The sequence below is a fragment of the Microtus oregoni genome, unplaced genomic scaffold (assembly GCF_018167655.1).
Source record: "Microtus oregoni isolate MIOR12 unplaced genomic scaffold, Mior012 000002F_ref0000024, whole genome shotgun sequence".
In the NCBI taxonomy this organism is placed as follows: Eukaryota; Metazoa; Chordata; class Mammalia; order Rodentia; family Cricetidae; genus Microtus; species Microtus oregoni.
The window spans coordinates 28,929,729-28,955,995 of record NW_024543061.1 but is presented as its reverse complement, the minus strand read 5'-3'; the positions used below and the strand labels follow the sequence as shown (position 1 = coordinate 28,955,995).

The window sequence follows — 26,267 nt, the reverse complement described above, 5'->3', positions numbered from 1 at the left end:
GAAGCAAAAGTCACCCGAGATCCTGCCACCACCTAATCCACAGTGTATCCGTGATGTATTTATTCTAGACTACTCCTTGAATTGTGACATGAAAGAATTTTTGGGGGGGTTATTAGAACTGCTTTGTGGTGGGGCTCACAACACATCTTTCAGGATCTTCTAAAAGGGTAAAGTTAGCATTTTGTAAATAAAGAGGCCAGCAATTTGCTCATGAATCTGTGATACCGGGAGGGCTTGGTGGAGACAATTCCGCGCTATGTAGTGGCAGCCACTATGCTTATAGGCCTGGGGGCTGATGATGGCAGTTGGGTGGGAGCTGTCAGAACAGCTCCATGCAATCCTTGTGTCCTTGTGTGGCCGTCTGTATTTGTTGACAATATGGAGGCTATATTTGTGGATAAGGCCCCAGATAAGACAGAAACAGAGTTTGCAGGAGCTAACTTCACATAGTATTGCTTCCCACAAACTTTATTGAATGGGGTGGTCTTACGTTGTTTGTCTGACCCACCGATGGGAGGAGTGTTGACCACACAAAGGAAGAAGAGCACTGGGAGGGTGTTGGAGAGGAGGCTTAGCTCAGAAAACACAGTGGCACTGGTCCCTAAGCCCTGTTCTTGGAGAATTATCCCTGAAGGCCTGGAGAGAAGCCTCAGAATATCATTAGCATATTATTCTTATTAACATGTTGCTGCTAGCATTACTGTTAGGCTGGGAACTTATCAAGGGCCTGGCACATACTGGGCAAGCTCTTCACTATTGAGCTTTATGTTCTTACTTTTTATTTTGAGACAGTCTCCCTAAACTGCCCAGACTGGTCTTGAATTTATGTTGTGGCCCAAGATAGTGTCGAACTTGTGGTTCTCTTGCCTTGGTCTTTTGAGTAGCTGGGATGACAGGCCTGTGCTACCCAGCCCGGCAAATCTCATTTTTGATGCATTCTGGGTAACACCAATGTGCATTTAGGGTAGGCTTTAGCTCTTTGGCCTAGAGCTTCGGCCTCTCACCCTGAGCCTGTAGAGTACGGCTGCTCCCCTAGGAAATGTGATCACAGGCACTTTGGACTCTTTTTTTTTAAAGATTTATTTATTTATTATGTACAGTGTTCTGTCTGCATGAATGCCTGCAGGGCAGAAGAGGGCACCAGATCTCATTACTGATGGTTGTGACCAGCCTGGTGTGGTTGCTGGGAACTAACTCAGGTCCTCTGGAAGAACAGCCAGTGCTCTTAACCACTGAGCCACCTCTCCAGCCCTGTACTTTGGACTCAGGTCCTCTGGAAGAACATCCAGTGCTCTTAACCACTGAGCCACCTCTCCAGCTCTGTACTTTGGACTCCTACCAGACCACCACGATCATGCCCCTTTTTCACATATTTTGCACACACACCCACACACCCTCACACCCCCCCCCCACACACTTTCTGGGAGTGACCTGCCCAGTTTGGCTGTGCCTTACTGCTGGGGTACCTCCACTTACCAGTAGCTGCTGGTATGAGGGAGTAAAGTCAGACTTCAAGTAGGTTTTAGTAATAGAGTAAAAACAAGCCATGTAAGGATGGAATATACGCAGAGTGTCTGGATTATGTATATTATTGTGTTTTCTTTGAAGTTTTTGACTGTGAAGGAGATAAGTAACTAACATCTATACTTTAAAGGTATCTTGACTTCAGAATTTGAGTCTAAGGATATGTTGCTTTGGAAAAAAGGTTCTTCTTTTGTTTCCACAGAGGATGAGAACTTGTGGAATCCTTCCAGACTAATATGGTTTGATGGACCAAGACCTCTTGAAAGATTGCCTTGAACACCCTCAAAAATTAAAATAAACAGCAGGAAGAAGTTTGGACAGAACTACACCCATATTCCCAAATACTGTTTATAAATATTCTTTTACATTTAAAGGGGATATGCTATAGAGAATAAATATTCTTTTACATTTAAAGGGGATATGCTATAGAGATTTCCATTGGTATGGATCTTGGTTTATTAATACAAATTTAAGATCAATTTTGTTATACTGTGTATATGTGTTTCTGCTCTTGATTAAGGTATTGTGCTTGTACAGCTCATTTAAAAATTTAATGTGGTGTAAAATGTATAATTTAAAAAATATAGGTATTATTGCCATCTATAATAGTCAAACTTGTAGACTTGTTAGTTAGGTTTTCTAGATATATAGAGATGTATTTCAGTTAGATGGGTATTCTTCAAATCTTTCAGAGACCTTCAGAATATGGCATTTAAAATGTTTTAAAAATTTAGGACTTTTCATGACAATGAGACACATCTGCTCCTTGCAGCACCAATTACTTCAAGAGGAAGATGGGCATTGAAGAGGCTCCCCATGGAGTTTGCTAGTCATTTGGGCAAGGGACTGTTTGATGAAATGGACATGCAGGACCCACAGAGAAATGACTGCTTCATAAAAGAGTCTGCCAGACATTCTGCAGGACACAGAAGAAAGTGACTGGAAAACTGCCAATATAGGTGGAACTGTCTTTGAAATTTCCTGCCTCATGGAAAAGTCTGTTGGATACTATGGGCCAGTAGGCTGAATATGTATGCCTCAGTGGTACAGAAGAACTTTGGGTGGCTTTCCAGGCAGCAAGATGTTTCTGTCATTTCTAGAGTTTTGGAAGTTGCTTACAATGAACTTCCTGTTTACCTAGGTAATATATCCTTCTGGAGTCTTTGATAGAGTTGAAGAATTTATAGTGATAATTATAGTTTTATTAGTTATGATAAAAGATAAAGTAGATATACATATTGTAACTATAATTCTTGCTTAATACCTGTTTTGTTATATGTAATTTTATTATGTTGAAGATAAAGCCTTCCTTTTCATTTAAACACAAAAGGGAGGTGATGTGGGATTTTCCTCTGTATGCTGTTATTACCATTAATGAATAAAAAAACTGCTTTGGACCTATAGCAGGGCAGAACTTAGGTAGGCAGGGAAAACTAACCTGAATTCTGGGAGAAAAAAAGGAGGTGGAGTTAGAGAGAAGCCATGGAGCCCCACCGGAGCCAGATGGAGCTTTAACAGGTAAGCTACAGCCACATGGCAATACACAGATTAATAGAAATGGGTTCAATTAATATGTAAGAGTTAGCCAATAAGAAGCTAGAGCTAATAGGGTCAAGCAGTGATTTAAATAATATATAGTTTCTGTGTGATTATTTTGGTTTCTGGGCAGCCGGGAAATAAACAAGCAGCCTCCTTCAATAGTGGACAATAAAATCTTAACACCCAGTAAGACTTGTTCCTGATTTTAAATAGGCTCTCTGCTATTTAATTCAGGAAGTAGATATTCGAAAGTATCCTGAGATGAAAAGAAAGGATAAATATGCTTAATTCTGATGCAGAGCTGAATTTACCAATTGGCTCATTATTATAAGGGCATATGGGTTCTTGGAAATGTGAGTCCTTCAGCCTCTGCACCAGTAGCATATGTATTTGTGCACTGTGCTGGCTGGTTTTGTGTATCAACTTGACACAAGCTAAAGTCATCAGAGAGGACATGCCTCCATGAGATCCAGCTGTAAGGCATTTTCTCAAGTAGTGATCAATGCAGGAGGTCCCAGTTCATGGTGGTGGTGCCATCCCTGGGCTGGTGGTCCCGGTTCTATAAGAAGGTAGGCTGAGCAAGCCAGGGGAAACAAGCCAGTAAGCAGCACCCCTCCATGGCCTCTGCATCAGCTCCTGTTGCTGGGATCCTGCCCTGTTTGAGTTCCTGTCCTGACTTCCTTCAGTGATGAACAGCAATGTTGAAGTGCAGGCCAAATAAGCCCTTTCCTGCTCAACTTGCTCTTTGGTTATGATGTTTCATTGCAGCACTAGAAACTATAACCAGATAAGCACTTTTATTAAGTAACTGCTTAAGTTAAATATCAAAGGACCCTTCGGTGGGAAATCAGTGTCAAAGTGGTTGGTGGACCCTGAGTGGGGATCCTTTGTCTGCTCCTGCGGTCGGTACTGCCAGCTGCTTTCGCTGCCTGCTGGTTTTAGGAGCTGCCGAATCTCAGTAGCTTTTAGTTCTTCCAGTACCGTATGTATTTTCAGCACGCCTTGGTTCACAGAGGCGAACTTCAGGATGCTGGAGCTGTGGGCAAGCAAATCGGCTTTCAGTGTGGACTCCCTTCCAGTTTTCCTCACGGTTCAGGTTTTATATTGATTTAACCCGAAGGTTCCATTCAGTATGCAGAATTCTGGAATGCACCATCTCATCTAGACAAGTGTGTTCCTGGAGACTTGGGACCTGGTTCCAGCTCCAATTCGACTGAAGTTCTGCTGTTTGACTTAAAGTAGGTCATAGTTCAACTTCAAACTTTTCTCGGCAACCCAATGTGTATGGGTGGAGCCTTGTGTCCCACTTTTTTTTTTTTTTAAAAAAAACCAACTAAATGTGATGAGTAGGAACACTCCCTCACTAGAAGACCTATCCCCTCCCCTTCTCCACCCCCCCCCGCCCCGCCCCGCCCCTTTGGGCTGTGTGCCAAGAGTCATCTCACTGCTCATCAGTTTTCTCTGAACTTGTCATGAGTCTTCACCCCTCTAGGCCTTGTCTCCGTCATTTCTTCTGCAAGGGTTTTCTTGCTTTCATTACTCTGCCTGCCTGACTTTTGTTACCTCTTGAAGTCCATCCCTGTCCTGTCTGACCAATCAATCCACCGTGGGTTGCTCCTCTTTGGCTCAGGCCATTTGGTGTGTTGTGGTCTTCCGGGTCAGGGCAGCAGTTAGGGTGCTTAGCCAAGGTGCTTCAGTGTGGGTGGGATTTACAGAGGAGCGCAGGTTTTGGTGGCCAGGAGTCTAGGTTTCAGGCCATGCTGTAACGTTTTTGCGGTGGGTGGAATGCTTTACCCTTCTAACCCCGTATTCTCATTTCAGGGAAACGGAATTTTCACGATATTTTTAGGACATCAGCCCCAGAAGCAGGAAATCTAACCAGAGGTTTTTTTTTTTGGGGTCTGAGTATGTTGAGACAGACCATCTCTTCTTTTACCTTTATTTAAGCGTGGGAGGCGAGAGTGGGTGGAGCTATCGAGAGAATCCAGCGGCCAGGCGCACAATAGGTGTGGAGTTCAGACAGTTTTCTTTTTCTTTTTTTCTTTCTTTCTTTTTTTAATATTGGGTAAATGGACGAAGGGGTGAAGGCAGCAGCTTTCCGAATCTGCCTTTCACCTTTTTGACTGGTCTGGTGCACCAAAGCCACGCAGAAGTCACGTGGCGAGAAGCCCCTCTTCGACTGCCAGCCTGTGAGCTCAAAGAAGGTTTCCAGAGCCTGCAGGCTGGAGCCGAACTCAGTCGGGGGAAGAAAGCCCCGCCCCCAGCCGTGGACTGTGGTCTCCTGGCAACCGCCTAACAAAAGTCCCTTAGGGATCTGCTACCCTTAGGCTCCTGCGCTCAGCTTCCCTGATCAGAGTGGCTGCAACTGCGCAGCAGGTGCAGGAACCAACAAGGTGCCTACTCACAGGTAACCCTTGAGCTTGGGTTCAGTCTCTATTTCACCTCAGATGCCCCAGGTCCCCCAGGCACCCACTTCCTGGCAGTCAGGGTCCTGTGGCTAGAAATCTGAGTGATACCTGAGCCGGAGTTCTCCGTGTCTTGCCTCAGGGCTTCTTGTTAGGGTCCTGTGTGTACCAGGGTGCCCGGCTCAGTTCCCCTTTCTGCGAGTGGCAGCTGTCTGTTCTGTGCTGGGGCCACATCCAGGACGCTGCCTCAGCCTCTTGAGAGGAGTCAGAGCTTCGGGTGACCCTCCTGGGTCAGCGGTGACTTAGGCTCACCTGGATCTGTATGTCCATAGCACCTACTGACCAACTCCTCACTCCTGAGAGAGGAGTAACTGGGCTCAGGTCAGAAGAACATCACTGATTGTCACTCTCTGGTTTTTTCACCCATTCCTGCTCCCCAAATGTGGAACTCACTGTATAGTGGGCCTCCACTGAAGCCTGGGGCATTGGAAACAAGACAGAGATGGGCCTGGGACTGTGTGGCTTCCTGCACTGGGCAGGTTTACTCTTGGGGTCTTTGCTGTCTCCCACCAGGACCTTCTAGTGCTGCACAACATGGCCCTGCAGGCCTGGGACTGGGAGGAAGAGGACAGAACAAGCGAGGGGCCCCTCTCCTCCATGGCTAGTGCTTACCAGTCAGCAAGCGAGTATGAGACGGAGGAGTACCTGAAATCCAGAACCCCAGCCCATGAGTGGGACTCTGAGGACCAGTTCAGCAGCCTGCACTCCTCGGAGGGGATGTCCTGCCCCTTTACCCCTGATGTCCCCCAGGTTGTCCCCTGCAGATTTGTCATCTCACTGGCCTTCCCTGCACTAACAGGTAGGTGCTGGGGAACTTTCCTTGTGCACAAGGCAGCAGGATGCTGCTGCTGGCTGCCTCTGGGGTTGAGGGCGCATAGCCCGCCTCCTTTCTCTCCACCCAGTCCCCTTTCACGGAGCGTGGCTGGCACCAACTGAGGCAGAGGTCAGAAAAAGAACAGAAGATTCAGGAGGGCCAGCTGTTGGCTAGGCATGAAAGCAATTGTGTGACTCACCAAGTACACCAAGAAGCAGGTCATATTCATATTCATATTCTCTCTCTCTCCTCCCTATCTCCTCTTCTTCCCAGCTGAACGACTTTGCAGAAGACTTGTTTTCCATAAACAGCTTGTTCATTACTCAATGCCTTTCTTAAGATACATCCCAGATTCATTGACCAAAGTCTATTGAGTCAAGAAGTGTATCAGTTTAGTAGAGTAGCAGACACAATAGGGGCCCACAGTTGTTCATTGCAAATGGGAGCCATTGTTTTCCTCATCCGGTTGCCAGTCTAGGTTGGGCTTGGACAGGTGACCTTCCTTCTTCTGTTCCATATGTCTTTAGTTGTACTTCTTGTAGATGGGCTAGCCCTGCCGCTTGCGTAGTCTGGACAAGCCTGTGCACACAGAGGGCTAACCTACTCTGTGATGGTTTATCTGATCGCCAACTTGATGGGAACTTCACCATGGAAGCAGACAGCTGGCTGTGTCTATGAGGGGGATTATCTGGGCTAGGTTAACCAGCTCTAAATGTGGGCCTCACTGTTCTGTGGGCCAGAGTCCAGAAGTAAGAAAGGGAAAGGGAGCCAAGCACCAGCATTCCTCCCTCTCTGCTTTCTGACTGTGGATACAATGTGGCCAACTACTACCTGCTCCCATGGTCATAACTCTCAGGGTCATGGTGGATCGTATCCTCTGGAACTGTGAGCCAAAAAAGACCTACTTCCCTAAGCTGCTTTGCTGGCATCTCACGTCAATGAGCTCAGTAACCAACACACAGACATGAGCTCAGTAACCAACACATAGGCCACAGTTCTTCAAGTCTCTGGCTGCCTCCTGCTATTTTCGTTCCTGTTAGAGCAATTCACACGGTTCAGCAGGGGCAGAAAACAGTGCTTTAGCTTGTGATTCTCCATCCTTTCCTCCTCTAAGTACCCCCATTTGATTGACTCTTCTCCTTGCAATTCTGTCTTGTTATAATTGCATTATCTGCTTGGGGATTCAAACCTTTGTCATTGTGTGGGGACCTCCTCTTTCCATAGGTGCTCTTTTTTTTCCCTTCTAAATCTTGGGCCTGTTGACGTCAAGCAAAACAAACAAACTGGAAAAATCATCTGTCTGAAACCAGCCAAATGAAAACCAGTGCTCAGCTGAGCAACCTTTGGCCTGCGTGTCCTTGCAGCACGTCGCGGACATGCTGTACCTATTTTCATCATTTTCACCCAAGGGGATTTGCAGAACACATCTTCCGAACCTCACAAGACCCTTGACACAACCCGAGCAGGGAAACATGTCTAGGTCCATTACTTCCTCCTTGTCTTAGTTTCTTTTTCTGTTGCTGTGATAACAATGCCCTGACAAATGCAACTTTTTTTTCTGACTCAGTTCTACAGCCCATCAAGGCTGCAAGCCCCAGTGTTGCGAGCTTGAGGGGCATTCACAGACAAGAGGCAGGGAGAGATGAGGAGTGCCCTGGCTCAGTCCCCTTTTCCATATCTATAGCCCAGCATCCCAGCCAGGGAATGGTGCCGCCCACAGTGAGTGTGTCTTTCCATTTCAATCACATGTCCAGAGGCTCATCTCCCAGGTGATTTCTTATAAATCTTACAGGTATTTATTATATTGAGCTACAGGATGTAGTCTGAGTAGCCCGACGATGGCTGTTTCATACTAGAGAGCCAAGAATCTGGTAGTTGTTCAGTTTCTAGGGCTGGGTGTCTGCACAGTCCTGATCTGATGTTGAAGGCCTGGGGGATTCCTGGAGAGCTGCTGGTCCTCAGTCTACTTTGGAGTTCTGAAGGCATTGGTTCTAATTTTGGAGAAGGAATGTCACAGCAACAGCACAGATGGACTCGCCAGGGGGAATGAGAGCAAGGTAGCAAGAAGCAAAGTTTTCTTCTCTGTCCTTTTATCTGGGCTGCCACCAGAAAGTATTGCCCAGATTTGGGACGCATTTTCCTGTTTCAAATAATCTGATCAAGAAAATGCTTTGAAGGGGTGGCCAGCATCTTGGGTTTTAGTTAATTCTAGAGGCAGTCAAGTTGATGATCAAGATTAGACATCACAACACCCTCAATATGGACACATATCTATCTATCTATCTATCTATCTATCTATCTATCTATCTATCTATCTAGTTTAGAAGTGAGATCCTGTAATCTTGGTTTACCACTTACATTTAAAAATGGATTCCTTAGACACTGTGACTGAATAAGTGCTCCATCCCTGAGCTACACTTTAGTCCTCTCCTACCCCTCACTGGTGGATACTTGACTTGCTTCCAGAGTTTTTCAGTTACTATTCTTCAAAAGACAGTCTCTCTCTCTCTCTCTCTCTCTCTCTCTCTCTCTCTCTCTCTCTCTTTCTCTGTGTGCACATGCTGTGTGCATGTGTGTCCATGTATATGTGGAAGCCAAAGGCCAGCCTTGCGTGTTGTTCCTCAGGATGTTTGCCTTATATTTTGAAACTCTCACTTGGCCTGAAACCTCGTGATTGAGATAGGCTGGCTGGAAGCCCAGCTCTTACCTTCCACTACTTCCCGATAACAACACTGACCAGGAGCACATGGACAGCTGGAGTCATTCCCAAACTACAGCCATGTTTCTTTCCTTTGGGGGAGCTTATCATTTCCCAAAGGTTAGAACAAGGCTCCTGAAACTTGTGTCTTCTAGGTCAAAAGGTAAAAGCTGCAGGTTTTGCAGAGAAAAAGAAAACCCCTAAACTAGGCAGCCGGGCTGCTGCCAAGGCTCGTCGGTTCTACCACATTGAGTATTTTTTCCTGCCCGATGATATAGAACCCAAAAAAGTTGATGTTGTGGTGTTTCCTGGCGTGGCCAAAGTGTTTCTGGAGTCAGGAATAAAGGTGGGTGGAGTTTGTGTGTGTGTGTATGTGTGTGGTGTGTGTATGTGTGTGTTTATGGTGTGTACATGTGTGTATATTTTCATGGAATGTCACACTGAGGATGCAGAGGATGCCCGGCTGACATGCAGCAGACCCAATATTGGAGCTTTCTAGATATGTGGGATTATGGGTAATCTCATGAGTGAGATGCAGAATGGACGGCTTCTTTAGATGGCTTTACCCTGTACTTTCTTGAATGTTTTATTTTATTTTTTTAAAGATTTTTTTTATTTATTATGTATACAACATTCCTCCCATGTATGCTTGCATGCCAGAAGAGGGCACCAGATCTCATTACAGATGGTTGTGAGCCACCATGTGGTTGCTGGGAATTGAACTCAGGACCTCTGGAAGAGCAGTCAGTGCGCTTAACCTCCGAGCCATCTCTCCAGCCCTTTTATTTTATTTTTTAAGTACTGAGCATTCTTAGTATGTGTATATATACACATGTGTGAGAATGTTCATGTGCAAGGACTATTTCAACATGCATGCACACATGGAAACTCCTGCAATGGCTTGGGAGTCATCACTGGGAAGTAACCACCAGGGACACTATGCATGCATTTGCTTAGATTTTAATTTTCAAGGAACTGGTGACCTTGACAGGGTCCAGTACACAGGGACCTACTTCCCTGGGATTTGGAGCTAGGAGAGAGGGTGTCATATCTGCTATGTTGTTGCTGGGGGTAGGCTGTGGGAAGAGCCTAGTCTGTAGGTTGGTCCTTCACTTCCCAGTCTCTGAATCGTGTTTACACAGACTGTGAAGCCATGGCGAGAAGATGACAAAATTTGGGTGTCTTGGAGCCAGACTTTCAATGTCAACATGACGAAGGAATTATTAAAGAAAATAAACTTCCACAAAATCACCTTGAAGCTCTGGGACACCAAGGACAAAGTCTCTAAGAAGGTCAGATACCACCGACTGAAGACAGCCACTTACACAGAAGACCCAGAATCTTTCGGTAAGTCAGGTGCTTCGCTTATATCTTAAGCATTTCTGGCAACTTGTGTTTTCTCACCACAGGTTAGACATATCTAGCCCAGAACTCTAAAGTCTGAAGTGATGTCAGGTTTGGTACTTTTTGAGCGTTACCACGGTAGCTTAAGTGGGAAATTCTGCAGCTGAAGTCACGTGACAGATTGTGGTCAAAACAAAGGCTCATCAAAGTAACCTTGTAATGTCCCCTCCAGACAACGAATGGAGTGTTCAGTTCATACAGCATGGAGGAATCTCCTGTTTAGAGCTGGGTGGCTTTCCCGAGGGCACTTCATTTGTATCTGAGAATATTCCAGAATCAGAAAAGAGTTCTAAATTCCAAGCATTTAAGATAGGGGATTTTGAATCTGTAATATAATATCAGAGTAAAAGCCAATGCTCTTTGTGGCCTCATCATTAACCTGGAACATCCAGTGCTCTCTGTGTGTCATCTACCCAGGACACACCTGGGCAGTCGTGGCATGTCTGTGCACTTGGGCCATGTCTATGTGCCTTCCTTACCTTTGCTTCCACAGCATCTCTGAGGTGAGTTACCATCACTAGCCTGTCTCCCCAAAATGATATTGTATGTTTACTCAAAGTTAAACAGGGATACCAAGAAACAAAAGAAGGGTTTCTCTTGTGTGTACAGTTTAGTGGGAACTGGCACGTGTTGCATGTATGAGTTTCTGGGTTCTGTCTCTACTTCCAGGAAAAGAAAGAGACCTAAGAATTTTACCTCTTCCAGCTGGGGTGGTGGCTCAGTTGGTAAGTCTCTGCTATACAAATATGAGAACCCAAATCTGACTGTCTGAGTCTCACAGGAAGGAGACTGATGTGGTGAGTGCACCTGTAAGTAACCATAGGAGAACCCATGAGAAGAATCTCATGAGAAGGAGAAGGATGTGGCCATTGGGGGGGTAGAGATAAGGGACCCTCGAACTGGTGACCACCAGCCTGGCCAAACTGGTGAGTTTCAGGTTTAATGAGAAACTGTCTCAAAAACTAAGGTAGAGTGTGATTGAGGAAGGCACTCAACTTCAACCTCTGGCCTCTGCATGGACTTTCACCCCTCCAAACACAAATCCATATACACCAATGCTACCCCTCCAGGATAACACGCTGATGTCTGTATGTAGCCCATTCCAGAGGGCTCTCGGGGAAGAGCTGGGAGTGGATTCCAGGGTCTTGTACATGCTAGGCAAATGCTCTACTTCTGAGCTACCACTCTAGCCTTTTTTCATGGCCCTCTCCCAAGTTTACCTTGAGATAGGATATTACTAACCTGCCCAGATGACCTGCAACTGTCATTCCCTTGGTCGCAGCCTCACCAAGGCTGGGCCCTGCAGGGAGGCCTATGGCCTCACCTAGGGTGCTTGGAGCTACAGCAAGATCCTTTCCCTGTGCTCTGTCTCAATCCTGGTGTCCCTGCCTCTTATTTTAAATACATTTTTTTCCATTAAAGGAACAGTATATATTCACTAGATTAAAAAAACAGTTAGAAATGTCTACAAAAAAGGAGGAAAAAGTAAAATCATACAGTGTCTGTCCGGAGATGGTCATTATTCATAGCCACCCTGTAGATCTGTCTTTAAAGATACCTAGTGGATACCTTACTTCTTGTGAGGATAGAAACACTCCAAGAGGAGAGACAGATGCTGGAACTTTAGCCAGCAGAAAATTTCAATCCTTAACCTTTATGCTAAATGGCACCATGCTTGAGAATGTATCTCACTCATTTTCCTCCTGCATGGCTGCCAGATTGTCACACTACTGAGGGTGCAGTGGGAGCAAACCCCACAGCCTTGGTTCACTCCAGCGATCACACTGGAAGTCGTGGGGTCCCTGACTGTGGAATCCTGAGGTGCCAAGGTAGCAGGAAAGCAGGCAATGTTGTGGTAACATTGGAAACTGGTAAATCCCAGCTCCCAACCCACGTGAACATGAATGTGAGTGGCTGCAAAGATGACCTCAGATACATCTCAAGAGATATACACATTAGAAAAACATCTGCCATGATCAAGTTGGCTTCATCCCAAAGATGCAGGGATGGTTCAACATATGAAAACCTGTCAATGTAATCCACCATATAAACAAACTGAAAAATAAAACCACATGATCATCTCATTAGATGCTGAAAAAGTCTTTGACAAAATACAATATTCCTTCATGATAAAGGTCTTGGAGAGAAGGAATAAAAGGAACATACCTAAACATAATAAAGGCAATATACAGCAAGCTAACAGCCAACGTCAAACTAAATGGAGAGAAACTCACAGCAATCCCACTGAAATCAGGAACAAGACAAGGTTGTCCACTTTCTCCATATGTATTCAATAGCTAGAGCAATAAGACACCAAACGGAGATCAAGGGGATACAAATCAGATAAGAAGTCAAACTCTCACTGTTTGCTGATGATGTTACTATAGTTTACATAAGTGACCCCAAAAATTCTACCAAGGAACTTCTACAACTCATCAACACTTTTAGTAATGTAGCAGAATACAAGATTAACTTAAAAAAAATCGGTAGCCCTCCTGCACACAGATGATAAATGGGCTGAGAAAGAAATCAGAGAAATATCACCTTTCACAATAGGCACAAATAAATAAATAAAATATTTTGGAAAAACTCTAACAAAACAAGTGGAAGGCTTGTATGACAAAAATTTTAAATCTTTGAAGAAAGAAATTGCAGAAAAATGAAAAGATCTCCCATGCTCTTGAGTAGGTAGAATTAACATAGTAAAAATGGCAATCTAAACAAAAGCAATTTACAGATTCAATGCAATGCCTATAAAAATCCCAGCAAAATTATTCACAGACCTCTAAAGAACAATACTCAACTTCATATAGAATGGCAAAAAACTCAGGATAACCAAAATAATACTGTACAATAGAGGAACTTCTGGAGGCATTACAACCCCTGACTTCAAACTCTACTACAGAGTTACAGTACTGAAAACAGCCTGGTATTGGCATAAAAACAGACAGGAGGACCAATGGAACTGAATAGAAGACCCAGATATTAACCCACACATCACAAAATGAAAAAAAAAACATATTTAACAAATGATGCTGGAATAACTGGATATCAACATGTAGATAAGTGAAAATAGATCCATATCTATCACCATGCACAAAACTCAACTCCAAATGGATCAAAGACCTCAACATAAAGCCAGCTACACTGAACCTCATAGAAGAGAAAGTGGGAAGTACAATTGAACGCATTGGCACAGGAGACCATTTCCTAAATATAACCCAAGTAGCACAGATACTGAGAGAAACAAATAATAAATGGGACCTCCTAAAACTGAGAAGCTTCTGTAAAGCAAAGGACACAGTCAACAAGACAAAACAGCAGCCTCCAAAATGGGAAAAGATCTTCACCAACCCCACATCAGACAGAGGGCTGATCTCCAAAATATATAAAGAACTCAAGAAATTGGTCATCAAAAGAACAAATAATCCAATAAAAAACTGGAGTACAGACCTAAACAGAGAACTCTCAACAGAGGAATCTAAAATGGCTGAAATACACTTAAGGAAATGCTCAACATCCTTAGCCATCAGAGAAATACAAATCAAAACAACTCTGAGATTCCATCTTACAACTGTGAGAATGGCCAAGACCAAAACCACTGATGACAACTTATGCTGGAGGGATTGTGGGGTAAAGGGAACACTTCTGCATTACTGGTGGGAATGCAAGCTGGTACAGCCCCTTTGGATGTCAGTGTGGCGTTTTCTCAGAAAATTAGGAAACAACCTTCCTCAAGACCCAGCAATACCACTTTTGGGTATATATCCAAAGGATGCTCAATCGTGCCACAAGGATATATGCTCAACTATGTTCATAGCAGCATTGTTTGTCATAGCCAGAAACTGGAAACAACCTAAATGCCCCTTGACTGAAGAATGGATAAGGAAATTGTGGTACATTTACACAATGGAGTATTACACAGCAGAAAAAAACGACATCTTGAATTTTGTAGGCAAATGGATGGATCTAGAAAACATCATATAGAGTGAGATAACTCAGACCCAGAAAGACAAATATCATATGTACTCACTCATAAGTGGCTTTTAAACATAAAGCAAAGAAAGCCAGCCTACAATTCACAATCCCAGAGAACCTAGACAACAATGAAGACCCTAAGAGAGACATACGTGGATCTAATGTACATGGGAAGTGGAAAAGGCAAGATCTCCTAAGTAAATTGGGACCATGGGGACCATGGGAGAGGGCTGAAGGGGAGGGGAGAGGCAGGGAGGGGAGCAGAGAGAAAAATGTAGAGCTCAATAAAAATTGATAAAAAAAGAAAGGAAAATAAAAAAAAAAAAAAGAAACACCCTAAGAGTTCTGTTCTGTATTGCAGAAGGACATTTGTTTGGCAGATCACGTGCTGGAGGTCAGTGGTCTTAACGGGAGGTCTGTGGTCGAGCTTCCCTTGTGTTTCCTCATGCTCAGCTCCTTGGACGTTCGGTGCTCGCTGCAAATGGCACGATTCTTGAAACCCACAGACGCTGCAGTGGCTTCTCCTATGCCATGTTCTTGACCCTCTCCCAGCACCTGCTTCCTCCTTGATGGAGGCTTTCTGGAGCCCTGTCCTGTGTGTCTGTCTGCATCAATCCCACTCTCTCAGCGTCTTTCTCCCCAGCCCGGTCTCCTCCCTCCTGCCACTGGGGCCAGTGTCCAGTTGACCCCTGTGTTTCATTGAAGGCCTTTTAGGACTTGCTTCCTCAGGTTCCATTTTTTTTGTGGGAACCCTCCCCCCCTTTACTCAGGACACTGGCTCATCACAGGGCTTCCTTCTGGCAGCTGGCTACATCTCAGGGGCCTCTCTGTCCCATTGCTTTCTCCAAAACTTTGATTTGCCTTCCATCAATGAGTCAAATTTAATGTCCTTTTCACCTCTTTCTGGAAGTTCCCATGATCGTCTTCACTTTATCCCCTTACACATTCACGGCATATTCATGGAGTGCTTGACACTAGTGGGAGTCTCCACGCTGAGAGGGACTGGCCTGGGGGTGCGGCTCCCCCCATACGTTCACAGCTTGACACTAGTGGGAGTCTCCATGCTGAGAGGGACTGGCTTGGGGGTGCGACCCCCCACATTCACAGCGTATTCATGGAGTGCTTGACACTGTCATGAGTGGGAGTCTCCACGCTGAGAGGGACTGACCTGGGGTGCGGCTCCCTGGCTTGGAGCAACGAGTGCTTGCAGGCCTGGTTCTTCTAGTGCAGTGGTTCCCAACCTTCCTAATGCGTCAGTACTTTAAGACGGTTCTTCATGTGGTGACTTCCAACCATAAAATTATCTTGTTGCTACTTCTTAACTCTAATTTTGCTGCTGTTATGAATCATAACGCAAACATCTGAGATGCAGGGTATCTGATATGGTGGGGACCTCAGGTTGAGAACCTCTGTTCTCAGGACTCTGGTGTGGAAAAGTTACCTAAGAATTAGCTTCCTCACATATAGATGAGGAACATGGCATCTCCTTCCTTGCAGTGAAATGAGGAGATCCAGTGGCATGGCATGCACAGGTACTTAGGGGAATCTGAGGTACAAGCACTTGGCCCTAACAGGTGTGTGGCTTCGCCTCCTAGTATTTGGTAGCAATGTACATAGCTTATCCTCTGTCCTCTGCGTTTGTCCACCGGAGGTGCCAGAAGACTGGGCATGGTAGGTGTCCAGTAGGCATTTTGACGTATCCATTTTCTCATTCCAGAGGAAGTGAAACTTTTGGTTTTAAGTCAGAAAAGGTTGTCTGCAATTATCAGGGAAAAACCCATCGCTGTCCTCGAGGAGTCGAGAGAGGTGAATTCACCAGGTGACCAGGAAAAGGCAGAAAAATACTTGAAGTCTCTACAAGGTGAGGAGTGATGGCCGTGGACACCTGAGCTCAGCACTGTGCTAGGAGACAGGCCAGTATGCATCCATGGTTCATTGTTCCCGTGCCCCTGGGCGGCTTGATTTTGATGGTTGATTCTTCTCCCTTGCCCTGCCCTGTCTTCTCTCCCCCTTCTCTTTCCCTCTTGATTTTTTGAGCCAGGGTCTTACAAACCTGGCTTAGAACTTGCTATGCAGGCCAGTAGGCCAGGCTGTCCTTGAATGTGAAGTCTTAGCCTCCTAAATGTTGCAATTGCAACCATGAGCCAGCATGCAGCTGATTTAATGGATATTTTTTCACAACTGCAAAACAAAAGAAAACACAATAAGACATTTTTGGGCTCTGGAAGTTAATTTTAAGAGAAAATCCAGTCACTATAGAAAAGTATAAAAAAGTGAGAAAGTAATCTACGATGCCATCACCGATTGTAGCTGATGAGGTGTTTTGGTTGTTGTGTTCCATTACGTTTCTCTGTTTTTGTCTTAGGACTCATTTTGTTTTTGTTTTTAGCATATGGGTTTACCCAAGATACATATAGCACTTCTGTCTTCAGAGGGTTTGTATGTTATCACAAGAAGCCCCTATGTCCTTAAAGTCTGTCTGTAAACTTAAAGTCTGTTTGTGGTGGCTGTGTTGTATTATATTATATAGTATTTTATCTGTAAGTACGGTAGTTTAGCTGACCCTTCCCTAGAGCTGGGAACTTGCAACTATTCCACAGTGTTCTGCTAAGCAGCTGAAGCGGACACTTTCACCTAGAGGAGGCCTTGCTTCTTCTCGGCGGGTCGGGCTCCACGCACCTTCCTTTGCCCAATAATGGGAATTCATCTGGTGTGTGTCCTTCATTCATGAAGACACCCTGCTTTCTGAGGGCTGCTGTGTTAGGCCTCCACCAGCAGATGTGTCTCTAAAATGAGCAGGGACATCATTTGCTGGGACCAGCACGGAGTGAAGCTTGGAGCCTCTTGGTAATGTTTGATTCTCACCAAGCAGAGCCTGAAACCCCTGCTAAGAATGGTGACGAATATGAAAAATTACTCAAGATGGAGGACCCTTCTGCATCTCGGTAAGGAGAGTTGCTTACTTGGTGTCAGAGTAAGGCCCCTCCTCACTGGCCCTGCTCTGGGTCATTAGACACTTTTTTGCTGGTTTTGGTTAAGGTGGGGGTGAAACAACCAAGGGAAAGTGAAAGACCTGAGAAGGGAAGGAAGTTGGTGCTGCCAGGTGCCCCAGATGGGCACCCACCACCTCTCGGCAGGAGTGTTTTTCAGAGACGGACCCTCCATGTTAGCTGGTCAGATTGGACTGTCACTCCCCACTCTCGCACAAGGCAACAAGAGCCTCCAATGAGTTTAGTCAGAAAGCTAGTTTGGGGTCAGGGTTTCAGCCTGCAGTCTCAGTCTGTGGAGTTTTGGCTAGGGCTTTCAGAAAGTCGCCGTCCTGGGTCCTCAGATAGTCAAGCTGGTTCCGGAGAAGCCGGGTGGAGAATAGAAACCCAGCTGTGGGTCTGTGGTGCTATGAGTAGATCCAGGACCACACACAGTAGGCAGCGTTGGCTTCCTCTGCTCTGTCTTCTTTGGCAACAGTCTCTTTTGCTCAGGCTAGGTTCACACTCTCAAGATCAAGCCAGTCTCCTGCCTAAACCTCTTGAGTGTGGGTCTGAAGGTGCATGCAGTCATGTCTAGCTAACACTTTTGGCTTTTAAATATTGTTTTTCATTGAATTTTCATATTAATTTGAGAAAATTGATGTTTATTTGATGTTGCCCCACCCATGATCATGGCATATCCTTTTACTTAAACGTGCACCCTCTTTATAGACTTTAGTGGAGTTAATATCCACTTCCCGTAGATGCAGTGGATAATTCTTGAGAGTTCTTAGATGTTTCATAGTTTTAGATACTTTGAGAATATATTATTTTTCTTTACGTTTTCTAGTTGGTTTGAGCTCTGGTCATACAAGTGTGGCCCATTGATCACTGCTACTAGAGAGACTGGTGGACTTAATGAGTCCCAGGCTGCCCCAGGCTCCTGAGACATCATCCACATTTGACAAAATCCCTAGGCCATTCACGTGCATATACTTTTAAGAAGTATGGAAGGCCCAGTGAGCAGATTCTCGAGACATGGTGCCTGTACGCTTCTCTTCACTGTCCTGTCTCTGTGAGCATTTTCTAGACTGGGCACTGTGAAAACAACTGTTTCTTTGGCTGGAACAACCATGATGGAGATCAGTGAAATCATCGAGAGAGCATCATTGGGCAGCTTAACAAACATGATAGAAAAGCAAAAGTCTCAATGTAAGTTGTGATGGGATTTTGATGTTTTATAACATTAGACTTGAAAAGTTATAAAATATTTAAATTTAAGGTATTTGAATAAGATTGTTTGGCATCTGACTATACTATACTATACTATACTATACTATACTGTATTATATACACTTTCACTTGCCCTTCTACTCATCCATCCATCCATCCATCCATCCATCTACCCACCCACCCACCCATCCATTCATCCACTTGCCTGTCTGTCCATCCATCCATCCATCCATCCATCCACTCACCCACAGAATTTTCTTCCTTTCCACTCCACAGTAGTTTTAGATTCCTGGTCTATGAGTTGAGGGAATGTAGACATGAAAATGTCTACTCTCTAAAGCAAACTTCCCAATGAACAATTGGAACATGGCATGGTAGTACCATGTTTGTGGGTAGACTCCAGGTTGTTGGGGTTATAGAAAAACTATATAGAAAAACGTTTGCTCCCTGGGGAGATGAAGGGCACAACATCTTATGTCATAGGCTGTCTCTTTGCCTGCAGAGCAACAAGAATCCTCAGAAGCCATTTGTCCTGGTTAAGATTTTTTTTCCATCTTGACACAAGCTAGAGTCATCTGGGAAGAGGAGTCTCACTGAGAACACACCTTCACCAGCTTGCCTATAGGCACGCCTATGCGGCATTTTCTTGATTAATTATTGATGTGGGATGGCCCAGCCCACTGGGGGCAGTGCCAGCACTGGGCTGGTGGTCCTGTGCTGTTTAAGAAAACAGGCTGAGCTAGCCAGGAGAGCAAGCCAGTAAGCAGCATCCTCCATGGCCTTCACTTCAGCTCCTGCCTCCAGGTTCCCACCAGCTTGAGTTCTTGATGGTTTCTCTGATGATGGTCTATGGCCTGTAAGCCAAACAAACCCTTTCCTTCCCAAGTTGCTTTTGGGGGTGTTTTATTGCAGCAACAGAAACCTTAGACTCTGCCCAATCTACCTGCTCATTCTTAGCCTGAACTTTCTCACTGTGGTTTTGATAATCAGGCAGGTGTCCAGTGAAGTTGAGTCTTCCCTGGATGGGTTGCTCCATTTTAGTCCGGGGCAGCTGCTGCAGCTGCTTCCTCGCCTGCCAGTCATCTGCTGGTTCCTGGGGCAACAGAGACTGCCTCCTGCTCTTGTCTGGGTGCTGGAGGCACAGACAGCAGCATAAGGCTCTCTTCTACTTTGGAGGCCCTGAGGTGTGGTTCCCACACTCACATTCAAATATCTTTCAAGTCCTCCAGAGGGTTCTCTTTTTTTGAAAATGTTTTTAAAGGATTTTAGTGAGAGTTTTCCAACCATTCCTTTTTGAATGAAGACATAAAAATATTCTCAGAAAATGTAAGTTATGTGCCACAATTTAGGATTCAATATTTTGCGATATTTTACCAGTTCTTGTTTTTTTTTCTACGTGTGTATACTTATGTGTGTGGTATGTGTGTGTGCGCACATGTGCACATGAATGGAACAATACACGTTTCGAGGTCAGAAGGCTGACTCTTAGAGTCTGCCCTCACCTTGTACTTTGTTTGAGGCAGGGTCTCTTACTTTCTTTGTGTCTGCGTACACCAGCATGGCTGGCTTCTGGGGCTTCTTCTGTCTCTCCCATCTCACCCTGGAGCGCTGGAACTACAGCTACTGTGTCTGGCTTTGTGTGAGTTCTGTAGATTTGAACTGAGGTCCCCTCGCATGTGGGACAAGTCCTTCACCTATGGAGCCATCTCTCTAGCTCCTCCTTTTCCTTTTTTAAGGAACAAAAGATAACAGATTCAGTATACATGCTCATGGCATCCTGCTTTTTGAGGGACCTTTCTCGTTTCCTTCCTCCAACCCATCCACTCTCATGTGTTCAGATAATACAGTGTTCTTATTCCTGCGGGATGAGGGGATTGCTCAGTGCTCTCCGACGCCTTCAGCTTGCTCTTTGTGCACAGCTTCATTTCTGAGGTTTACTCATGTGCACGTAGGTAAGGACACTACCTTCATTCTTACTTTTGCAGCACACCCTGTCAGATAGACAGACCACTGTTTATCATTCTATCAAGGAACACAGAATTTCTCAAGTGGCTTGCCATCCCTGACACCATTGCAGTGACCACCGTGTTCTCATTGCTTGGAGGACTTGTGGATAAGACAGCGGTCTGTGCCTGGTTTGGTTGTTCTCGTCTAGGTGGGGCTTCATTGTCCCCAGCGATCTGTGCTGAAGGTCTTCCCTTCTCCCACTTCCAGTGTCCAGCCACATTGACTCTACACCTTTGGCTTCCCGTGAGGCTGTCCAGCATTTCAGAGGCTTGCGCAGGTCCTACTTTACATGATTGGCCTCACACCATCCGCTAGTTATGGATGTCAGTGGCAGGTGACCTTCCCGGACATGTTTTATGACATCCTTTGGCTCCACTTGTGGTGTCTTGCTTTGTGTGGAAGTTATTTCATTGCCTCTTTCTAGTTTATACTGTGGTTAACACCTGGGAAATCTTCCTTGTATGACGCCAGTGCAGACGGGCTCAAGAGACCTGCCTGATGATTCTGAAGTTTGTTCTGGAGTTTGTTTCAGAGATGGGATGGGATGGTCCTGCAGTTTCACCTGCTTAAAATGACCAGTTGCTGCCAGTTACCGGAAGTCCCTGCTTTCCAGCTGTTCTGAGATGCCCCCTCTGACTCCAATCAACTGTCCCATGTGTGTACCCGAGCCTGGGCTCTCTAGACTTTTCCATTGGCTGCCATGAACCCCAAGATGACAGCTGATGCTGCTGTTGCCTGAGACCAACTTGAGCTAAGCACCTCCCTCCCCCTGGCTGGCCTGGAACTCACTATCTAGCCCTGGCTGGCCTGGAACTCACTGTCTAGCACTGGCTGGCCTGGAACTCACTATCTAGCCCTGGCTGGCCTGGAACTCTCTATGTAGACGGGGGTGGCTTCAAGCTCACCTCTGTGAGTCCACCTGCCTCTGTCTCCTGTGCTAGGGTTAAAGGCAGCACCACCAGGCCTGACTGAGCTGAGCATTTTACTCTTTGTTCCCGCTCTCTTCCCAACATACCGCTGTCATTAGACAGATGAGTATCAAGGATTGGAAGCCCCTCCCCCCTTCTGCAGGAAGGTGGAACCGGGCTTGGAACTTAGCTCAGCTCCGTAGCCCAATCTATGTGCTGTTCAAGTGACTTAAGCAGTGGGATCACAGTACAGTGTCATCACCATGGTGACCTTCGTCTCAGAGGGGTTGGGGACACCTTCATCCCATAGCTTCCAATAGCTGACAATAGCTTGTCACCTAAGAGACAGCAGTACAGAAGGTAAGGCCTGATTTCTAGGAGCTTCCAGAACCTTCCTGGTCTCTGCAGCATATGTGAATGCATCCATCGAAGCATCGTAAATCCCTTCTTAACATTGGTTTCATTTGGTTCTAAAGTTAAAGGAAAAGAGCCAGAGGTGAAGAAGAAAGCCCCAAAGAAAGTGAAGACGTATCAGACAGAGGAGGAAGCAAACATGAAGCTGGCATCAGCGCCCTGGAAGCCGAGCATCTTCTCCATTCAGCTGGCCGTCATGCCGCTCCTTGCTGGTACTTAGAATGCTTGCCTGTGAGACACTTGTGGAGACTGAGATCTTGCTCAGTCCCTCATTTCCCCCTCACTGTCACCTCAGGAACCACTCAGCTGTACAGAGAAATAAATGCAGGCCCAGGGAGGTCTATTACCCTGCAACATCACACAGCTTACATGTGTAGAGCCAGGGTTTCAACGGGAGTGTTTGACTCCAAAGTACAAGGAAACTTGTGAGGACGTAACTGTCATGGCTTTGTTTGGTACATAAGGTGCCACCCTTTAGTGACTGCGTTCCTGCAGGTCCTTATCGAAGCATCTCGTACAGGGAACCAAAGGATGTGGTTTATAGGGACCATCATGTCCCGTCACTTACTTCTCATGAGAAGCTTCTGTCCATCCACCCAGTGAGCTTGGGATGGTGTTGGGGGCAGAGGGTTTTCAACATCACCATTGTTTTCTAGTGAGGACAAACGGTGTTAAGTAACCCACGCAGCCAATGCAGGCCAGTAGTGGAGGAACGATTGCATTGTTTTGACTCGTATGATTTTCCATGTTTTATAAATTATGCTTCTGCCTTCTGGCAAACAATGAACAGATGTTTATTATATTCATATATTTTGATGCAACCTCCAGGATACATTTTAGATTAAATTATGTGATTTTAAAAAAGAATAACATGGGGGAAAACAAACCTTTCTTTTCTATTTAGAGAAAATAACTTCAAACCTTTTCCAACCCTTTTTCTGGGTTTTCGCTCCCAGGAGGAGTATGCATCCCCCACTGGCTATTTTGCAGAGCTGCAGGCTTCGTTCTGAGATGGCACCAACCCACACACCTGTCAAGTCAAGACAAACAATGTGTGTAAACTGTTCAGTGTAAGATTGACCAACAGAGAGACTCTGAGTGGCTGGCAGGGAGGTGACGGATCACTGGGAGGACAAATATCAGATGCTGGTGGTTCCAGGAAAGCGGAGATGAATCCTGACCCTTACAGCAACTGCAGGTGGCCGTCAGTTAGAATGGCCTTGACTCAGGGCCTGCTGCTTCCAACGTGAAATCATAGCCTGAGATTATCTGTTCCAAAACTCACACTGTTTTGTTTGGTTAACACCTTCCATTTTAGGTTAGGCCAGAGGTTTCTATTCTATCCCATCATAGCAGATAGCAGTTGGTCCCCAGGGGAACTTTTGGAAGATCCTGAGGTTGGGGGAGAACTCTTGCGTTAAAGGAGGGGGTGATGAGTGGAGGGCTGGGTGAGGGAGCAGCCGGGGCAGGTTGCTGACTCTACAGGGTAAGAGTTCAGAGACCTTGAGCGATTACTTAACCTGTCTGAGGCTCAGTTTCTCTTCCATAAAGTGAAAATGATGTCAACTCCAGAAGGGTGTCCCAAGGCTCAAGCGATAGCGATGTCAGCTTAGAGCTCGCCTCTCCTTCTTTCACGTAGAACCAGGGTGTTCCTTCTGGGCCTCTGTGTCTCAGGCAGGTGACCTGGTAAGGGTAGAAGCATTTTTGGTCATCTTAACTGGGGGCAGGGTGCTGCAGACACCTGTGAAGTGTGCTGTATGGTTTGTCATGTGCACCAGGTGGGATGGGAAGTTGAGTATATGCCACAGGTGCCTGTCATGTTCTCCTCAAATGCCTGTTTTATAATGGCCACACTTAAAGAGGTGTCTGCCCCTCAGCTCCAGGTACCTACAGGGGGTGTCCCTGGCCTTCATTTGGTGTTTGGTTTGCATTTAGCTGCCCACTGCAGCTTGACCCCTGGGACTGTCTGAAGTGAAGGCCAGGCTTCAGGTCTGCTCACTCATAGCCACACAATCACTGAGCCCTTGAAATGCGTCCAATATGGTGAAGGGACATGGACATCAGACACCAAAGTCATGCCTCGGGTCTAGAACGGTGACTGTACGGTCACCTGTGCAGAAGCCACACACTGGAACAGTTATCTGGGTGGCATCTGTGCATTTGTACTTTTTACTGCACGCACTGTGATTCAGGAAATATGCACCTTACCTTTAGTCAATCAAGCTAAAGTGATAAGGTCTTAGGGACCTTAGGCTTTTGTTTGGCATTCGACATTTCATCTGTGGGTATTTTCCAGGTTTTCTAGTTCTGAAGATGGACCCCCAGCTTTGGGTACACTACGCAAGTCCCCTACCAGTGAGCTACATTCCAGCTCTTGATTTTCAGAAACAAGAATCTTGCTGTGTAGGTCAGGCTGTCCTGGAACTTGAGCATTTCCTGCCTCACCCCTATGTGCTAGGATCCCAAATGATTGCCACCATGTCTGGTGTTCTGATTCTTCTTAAAGGCTTTCCCTGTGGTATGAATCTTTATTCTTCATCATTTCTTTTTTCCCTTTTATTGAAGATAGATCCTGATTATGGTTTTCCCCTCCCCTTGCTCCTCTTTAGTTCTCCATGACCAAGGTAACTCATATAAAGGAAGGCATTTAATTGGGGGTTTGCTTATAGTTTCAGAGGTTTAGTCCATTATCATCATGACGGGAAGCACGGTGGCACGCAGGCAGACATGGTGCTGGAAAAGCAGCTAAGAGTTCTGAGAGTTCTACATCTGGATCCACAGAGAGGATGAAAAGAGAGCGCCACTGGTCCTGGGTTGGGCTTTTAAAACCTCAAAGCCCATCCCCAGCTGTAAACGGAGACCATGCATTGGTTTCCTGGCCGCCCAGACCCAAATAATCTCACAGAAACTATATTAATTACCATACTGTTTGGCCAATATCTTAGGCATATTTCTAGTTAACTCTTACATATTAAATTAACCCATTTCTATTAATCTGTGTATTGACACAAGGCTGTGGCCTACCAGTAAGATTCTGGTGTGTCCTCCTTTGGCAGCTACATGGCATCTCCCTTACTCTGTCTACTCTCTCCATTTCTCTTCCAGCCTGGCTATATTCTGTCCTGATGTAGGTCAAAGCAGCTTTTTTCATTAACCAATAAGAGCAACACACATACAGAAGGACCTCCCACATCACCCAGTGGCATACTTTCTCCAGCAAGGCTATACCTCCTCTGCTTCTCAAATAGAGTCTAAGCATTCAAATATATGCACCTATGGGGCCATTCTTATTCAAATCACCACATTCCCTGACCTCCATAGACTTGCAGTCATATCATAATGCAAAAAATACATTTAGTCCAGCTTCAAAAGTCCACAGTCTATCATAGTCTTAACACTGTTTAAAATTCCAAAGTTCAAAGTCTTTGTGACTCATAGCAATCTAATTGTAACTTCATTTAAAATCAAAATAAAAAGCAGGTCATATGTTTCCAACATACAATGGCATAGAATATACATTACCATTCTAAGAGGGAGGAAAGGGAGCACAGTGAGGAAATACCGAACCAAAGTGAGGCTGAAAACCAACAGGGAAAACTTGAAATTCTTAGGCCAAAGTGCTCTTCACATCTCCAACTCCTTCCAGCTTTGCTGACTGTAACACACTTCCCTCCTATAGGCTGGTTCCACAGCATTCTGAAGCTTTCCTTAGAAGGTATCACATAACTTTGGCATCTCCAACAGGTTGGGGTCTTCAGTACAATTCAGACTTCACCTTTGCAGCTTCACACAATGGCCTCTTTGGGCCTCCATGCAGGAACACCCCAACACATGCCTGTCCTCAGCATTTCCCTTAATTTAAGGGAGATTCCATAAACCTTTTCTTGTGTTCTTGATGCTAAAGCCAGGACCAGGTGGCTGAAGCTACTATGTTCTGCTGCTTTATGAGGCTGGAACTTGGCCCTTTTGTTCAGTTACATTTGTATCAGCTCTCTGTCCCACCCCTTGTCAAGTTGATACACACATCATATCTCTTTATGGCTTCCCTTACTGCTTTTTAAATTCCTTTTCACAAATTGGAACCATTCCTTATTATATTTAGCACCAGGCTTTTCTTTAAGCTTTTTATCTCCTGGAGCCCTGGACTTTTCTCCATTATACTTTCTGGAGCTCTTTTTCTCCTCAAACTGTGCATTTTATATTTCTTCTTGTCTTATTTGCTCCTTTTCATTGTAGATTTGTATTAAAAGTGACCACTAGCAAAAACACGACACAGTCAATAAATACTAGGTTGTCTTGAAGTCTCCTCTGTTAAGG

General features: G+C 45.4%; 1 protein-coding gene across 1 annotated transcript in view; it reads left to right on the top strand.

Moving 5' to 3' along the window:
* Positions 1–6,062: 6,062 nt before the first annotated feature.
* The window catches only part of Cfap92 (cilia and flagella associated protein 92 (putative)), a 52,273-nt gene continuing 32,068 nt past the window's right edge, over positions 6,063–26,267 (top strand). Inside the window, exons 1-7 of the mRNA XM_041644664.1 lie at positions 6,063–6,327; positions 9,196–9,386; positions 10,183–10,387; positions 16,140–16,283; positions 17,295–17,367; positions 18,479–18,600; positions 22,013–22,162. Coding sequence (XP_041500598.1) covers positions 6,063–6,327; positions 9,196–9,386; positions 10,183–10,387; positions 16,140–16,283; positions 17,295–17,367; positions 18,479–18,600; positions 22,013–22,162 — 1,150 coding nt within the window. The remainder of the gene's footprint in view (positions 6,328–9,195; positions 9,387–10,182; positions 10,388–16,139; positions 16,284–17,294; positions 17,368–18,478; positions 18,601–22,012; positions 22,163–26,267) is intronic.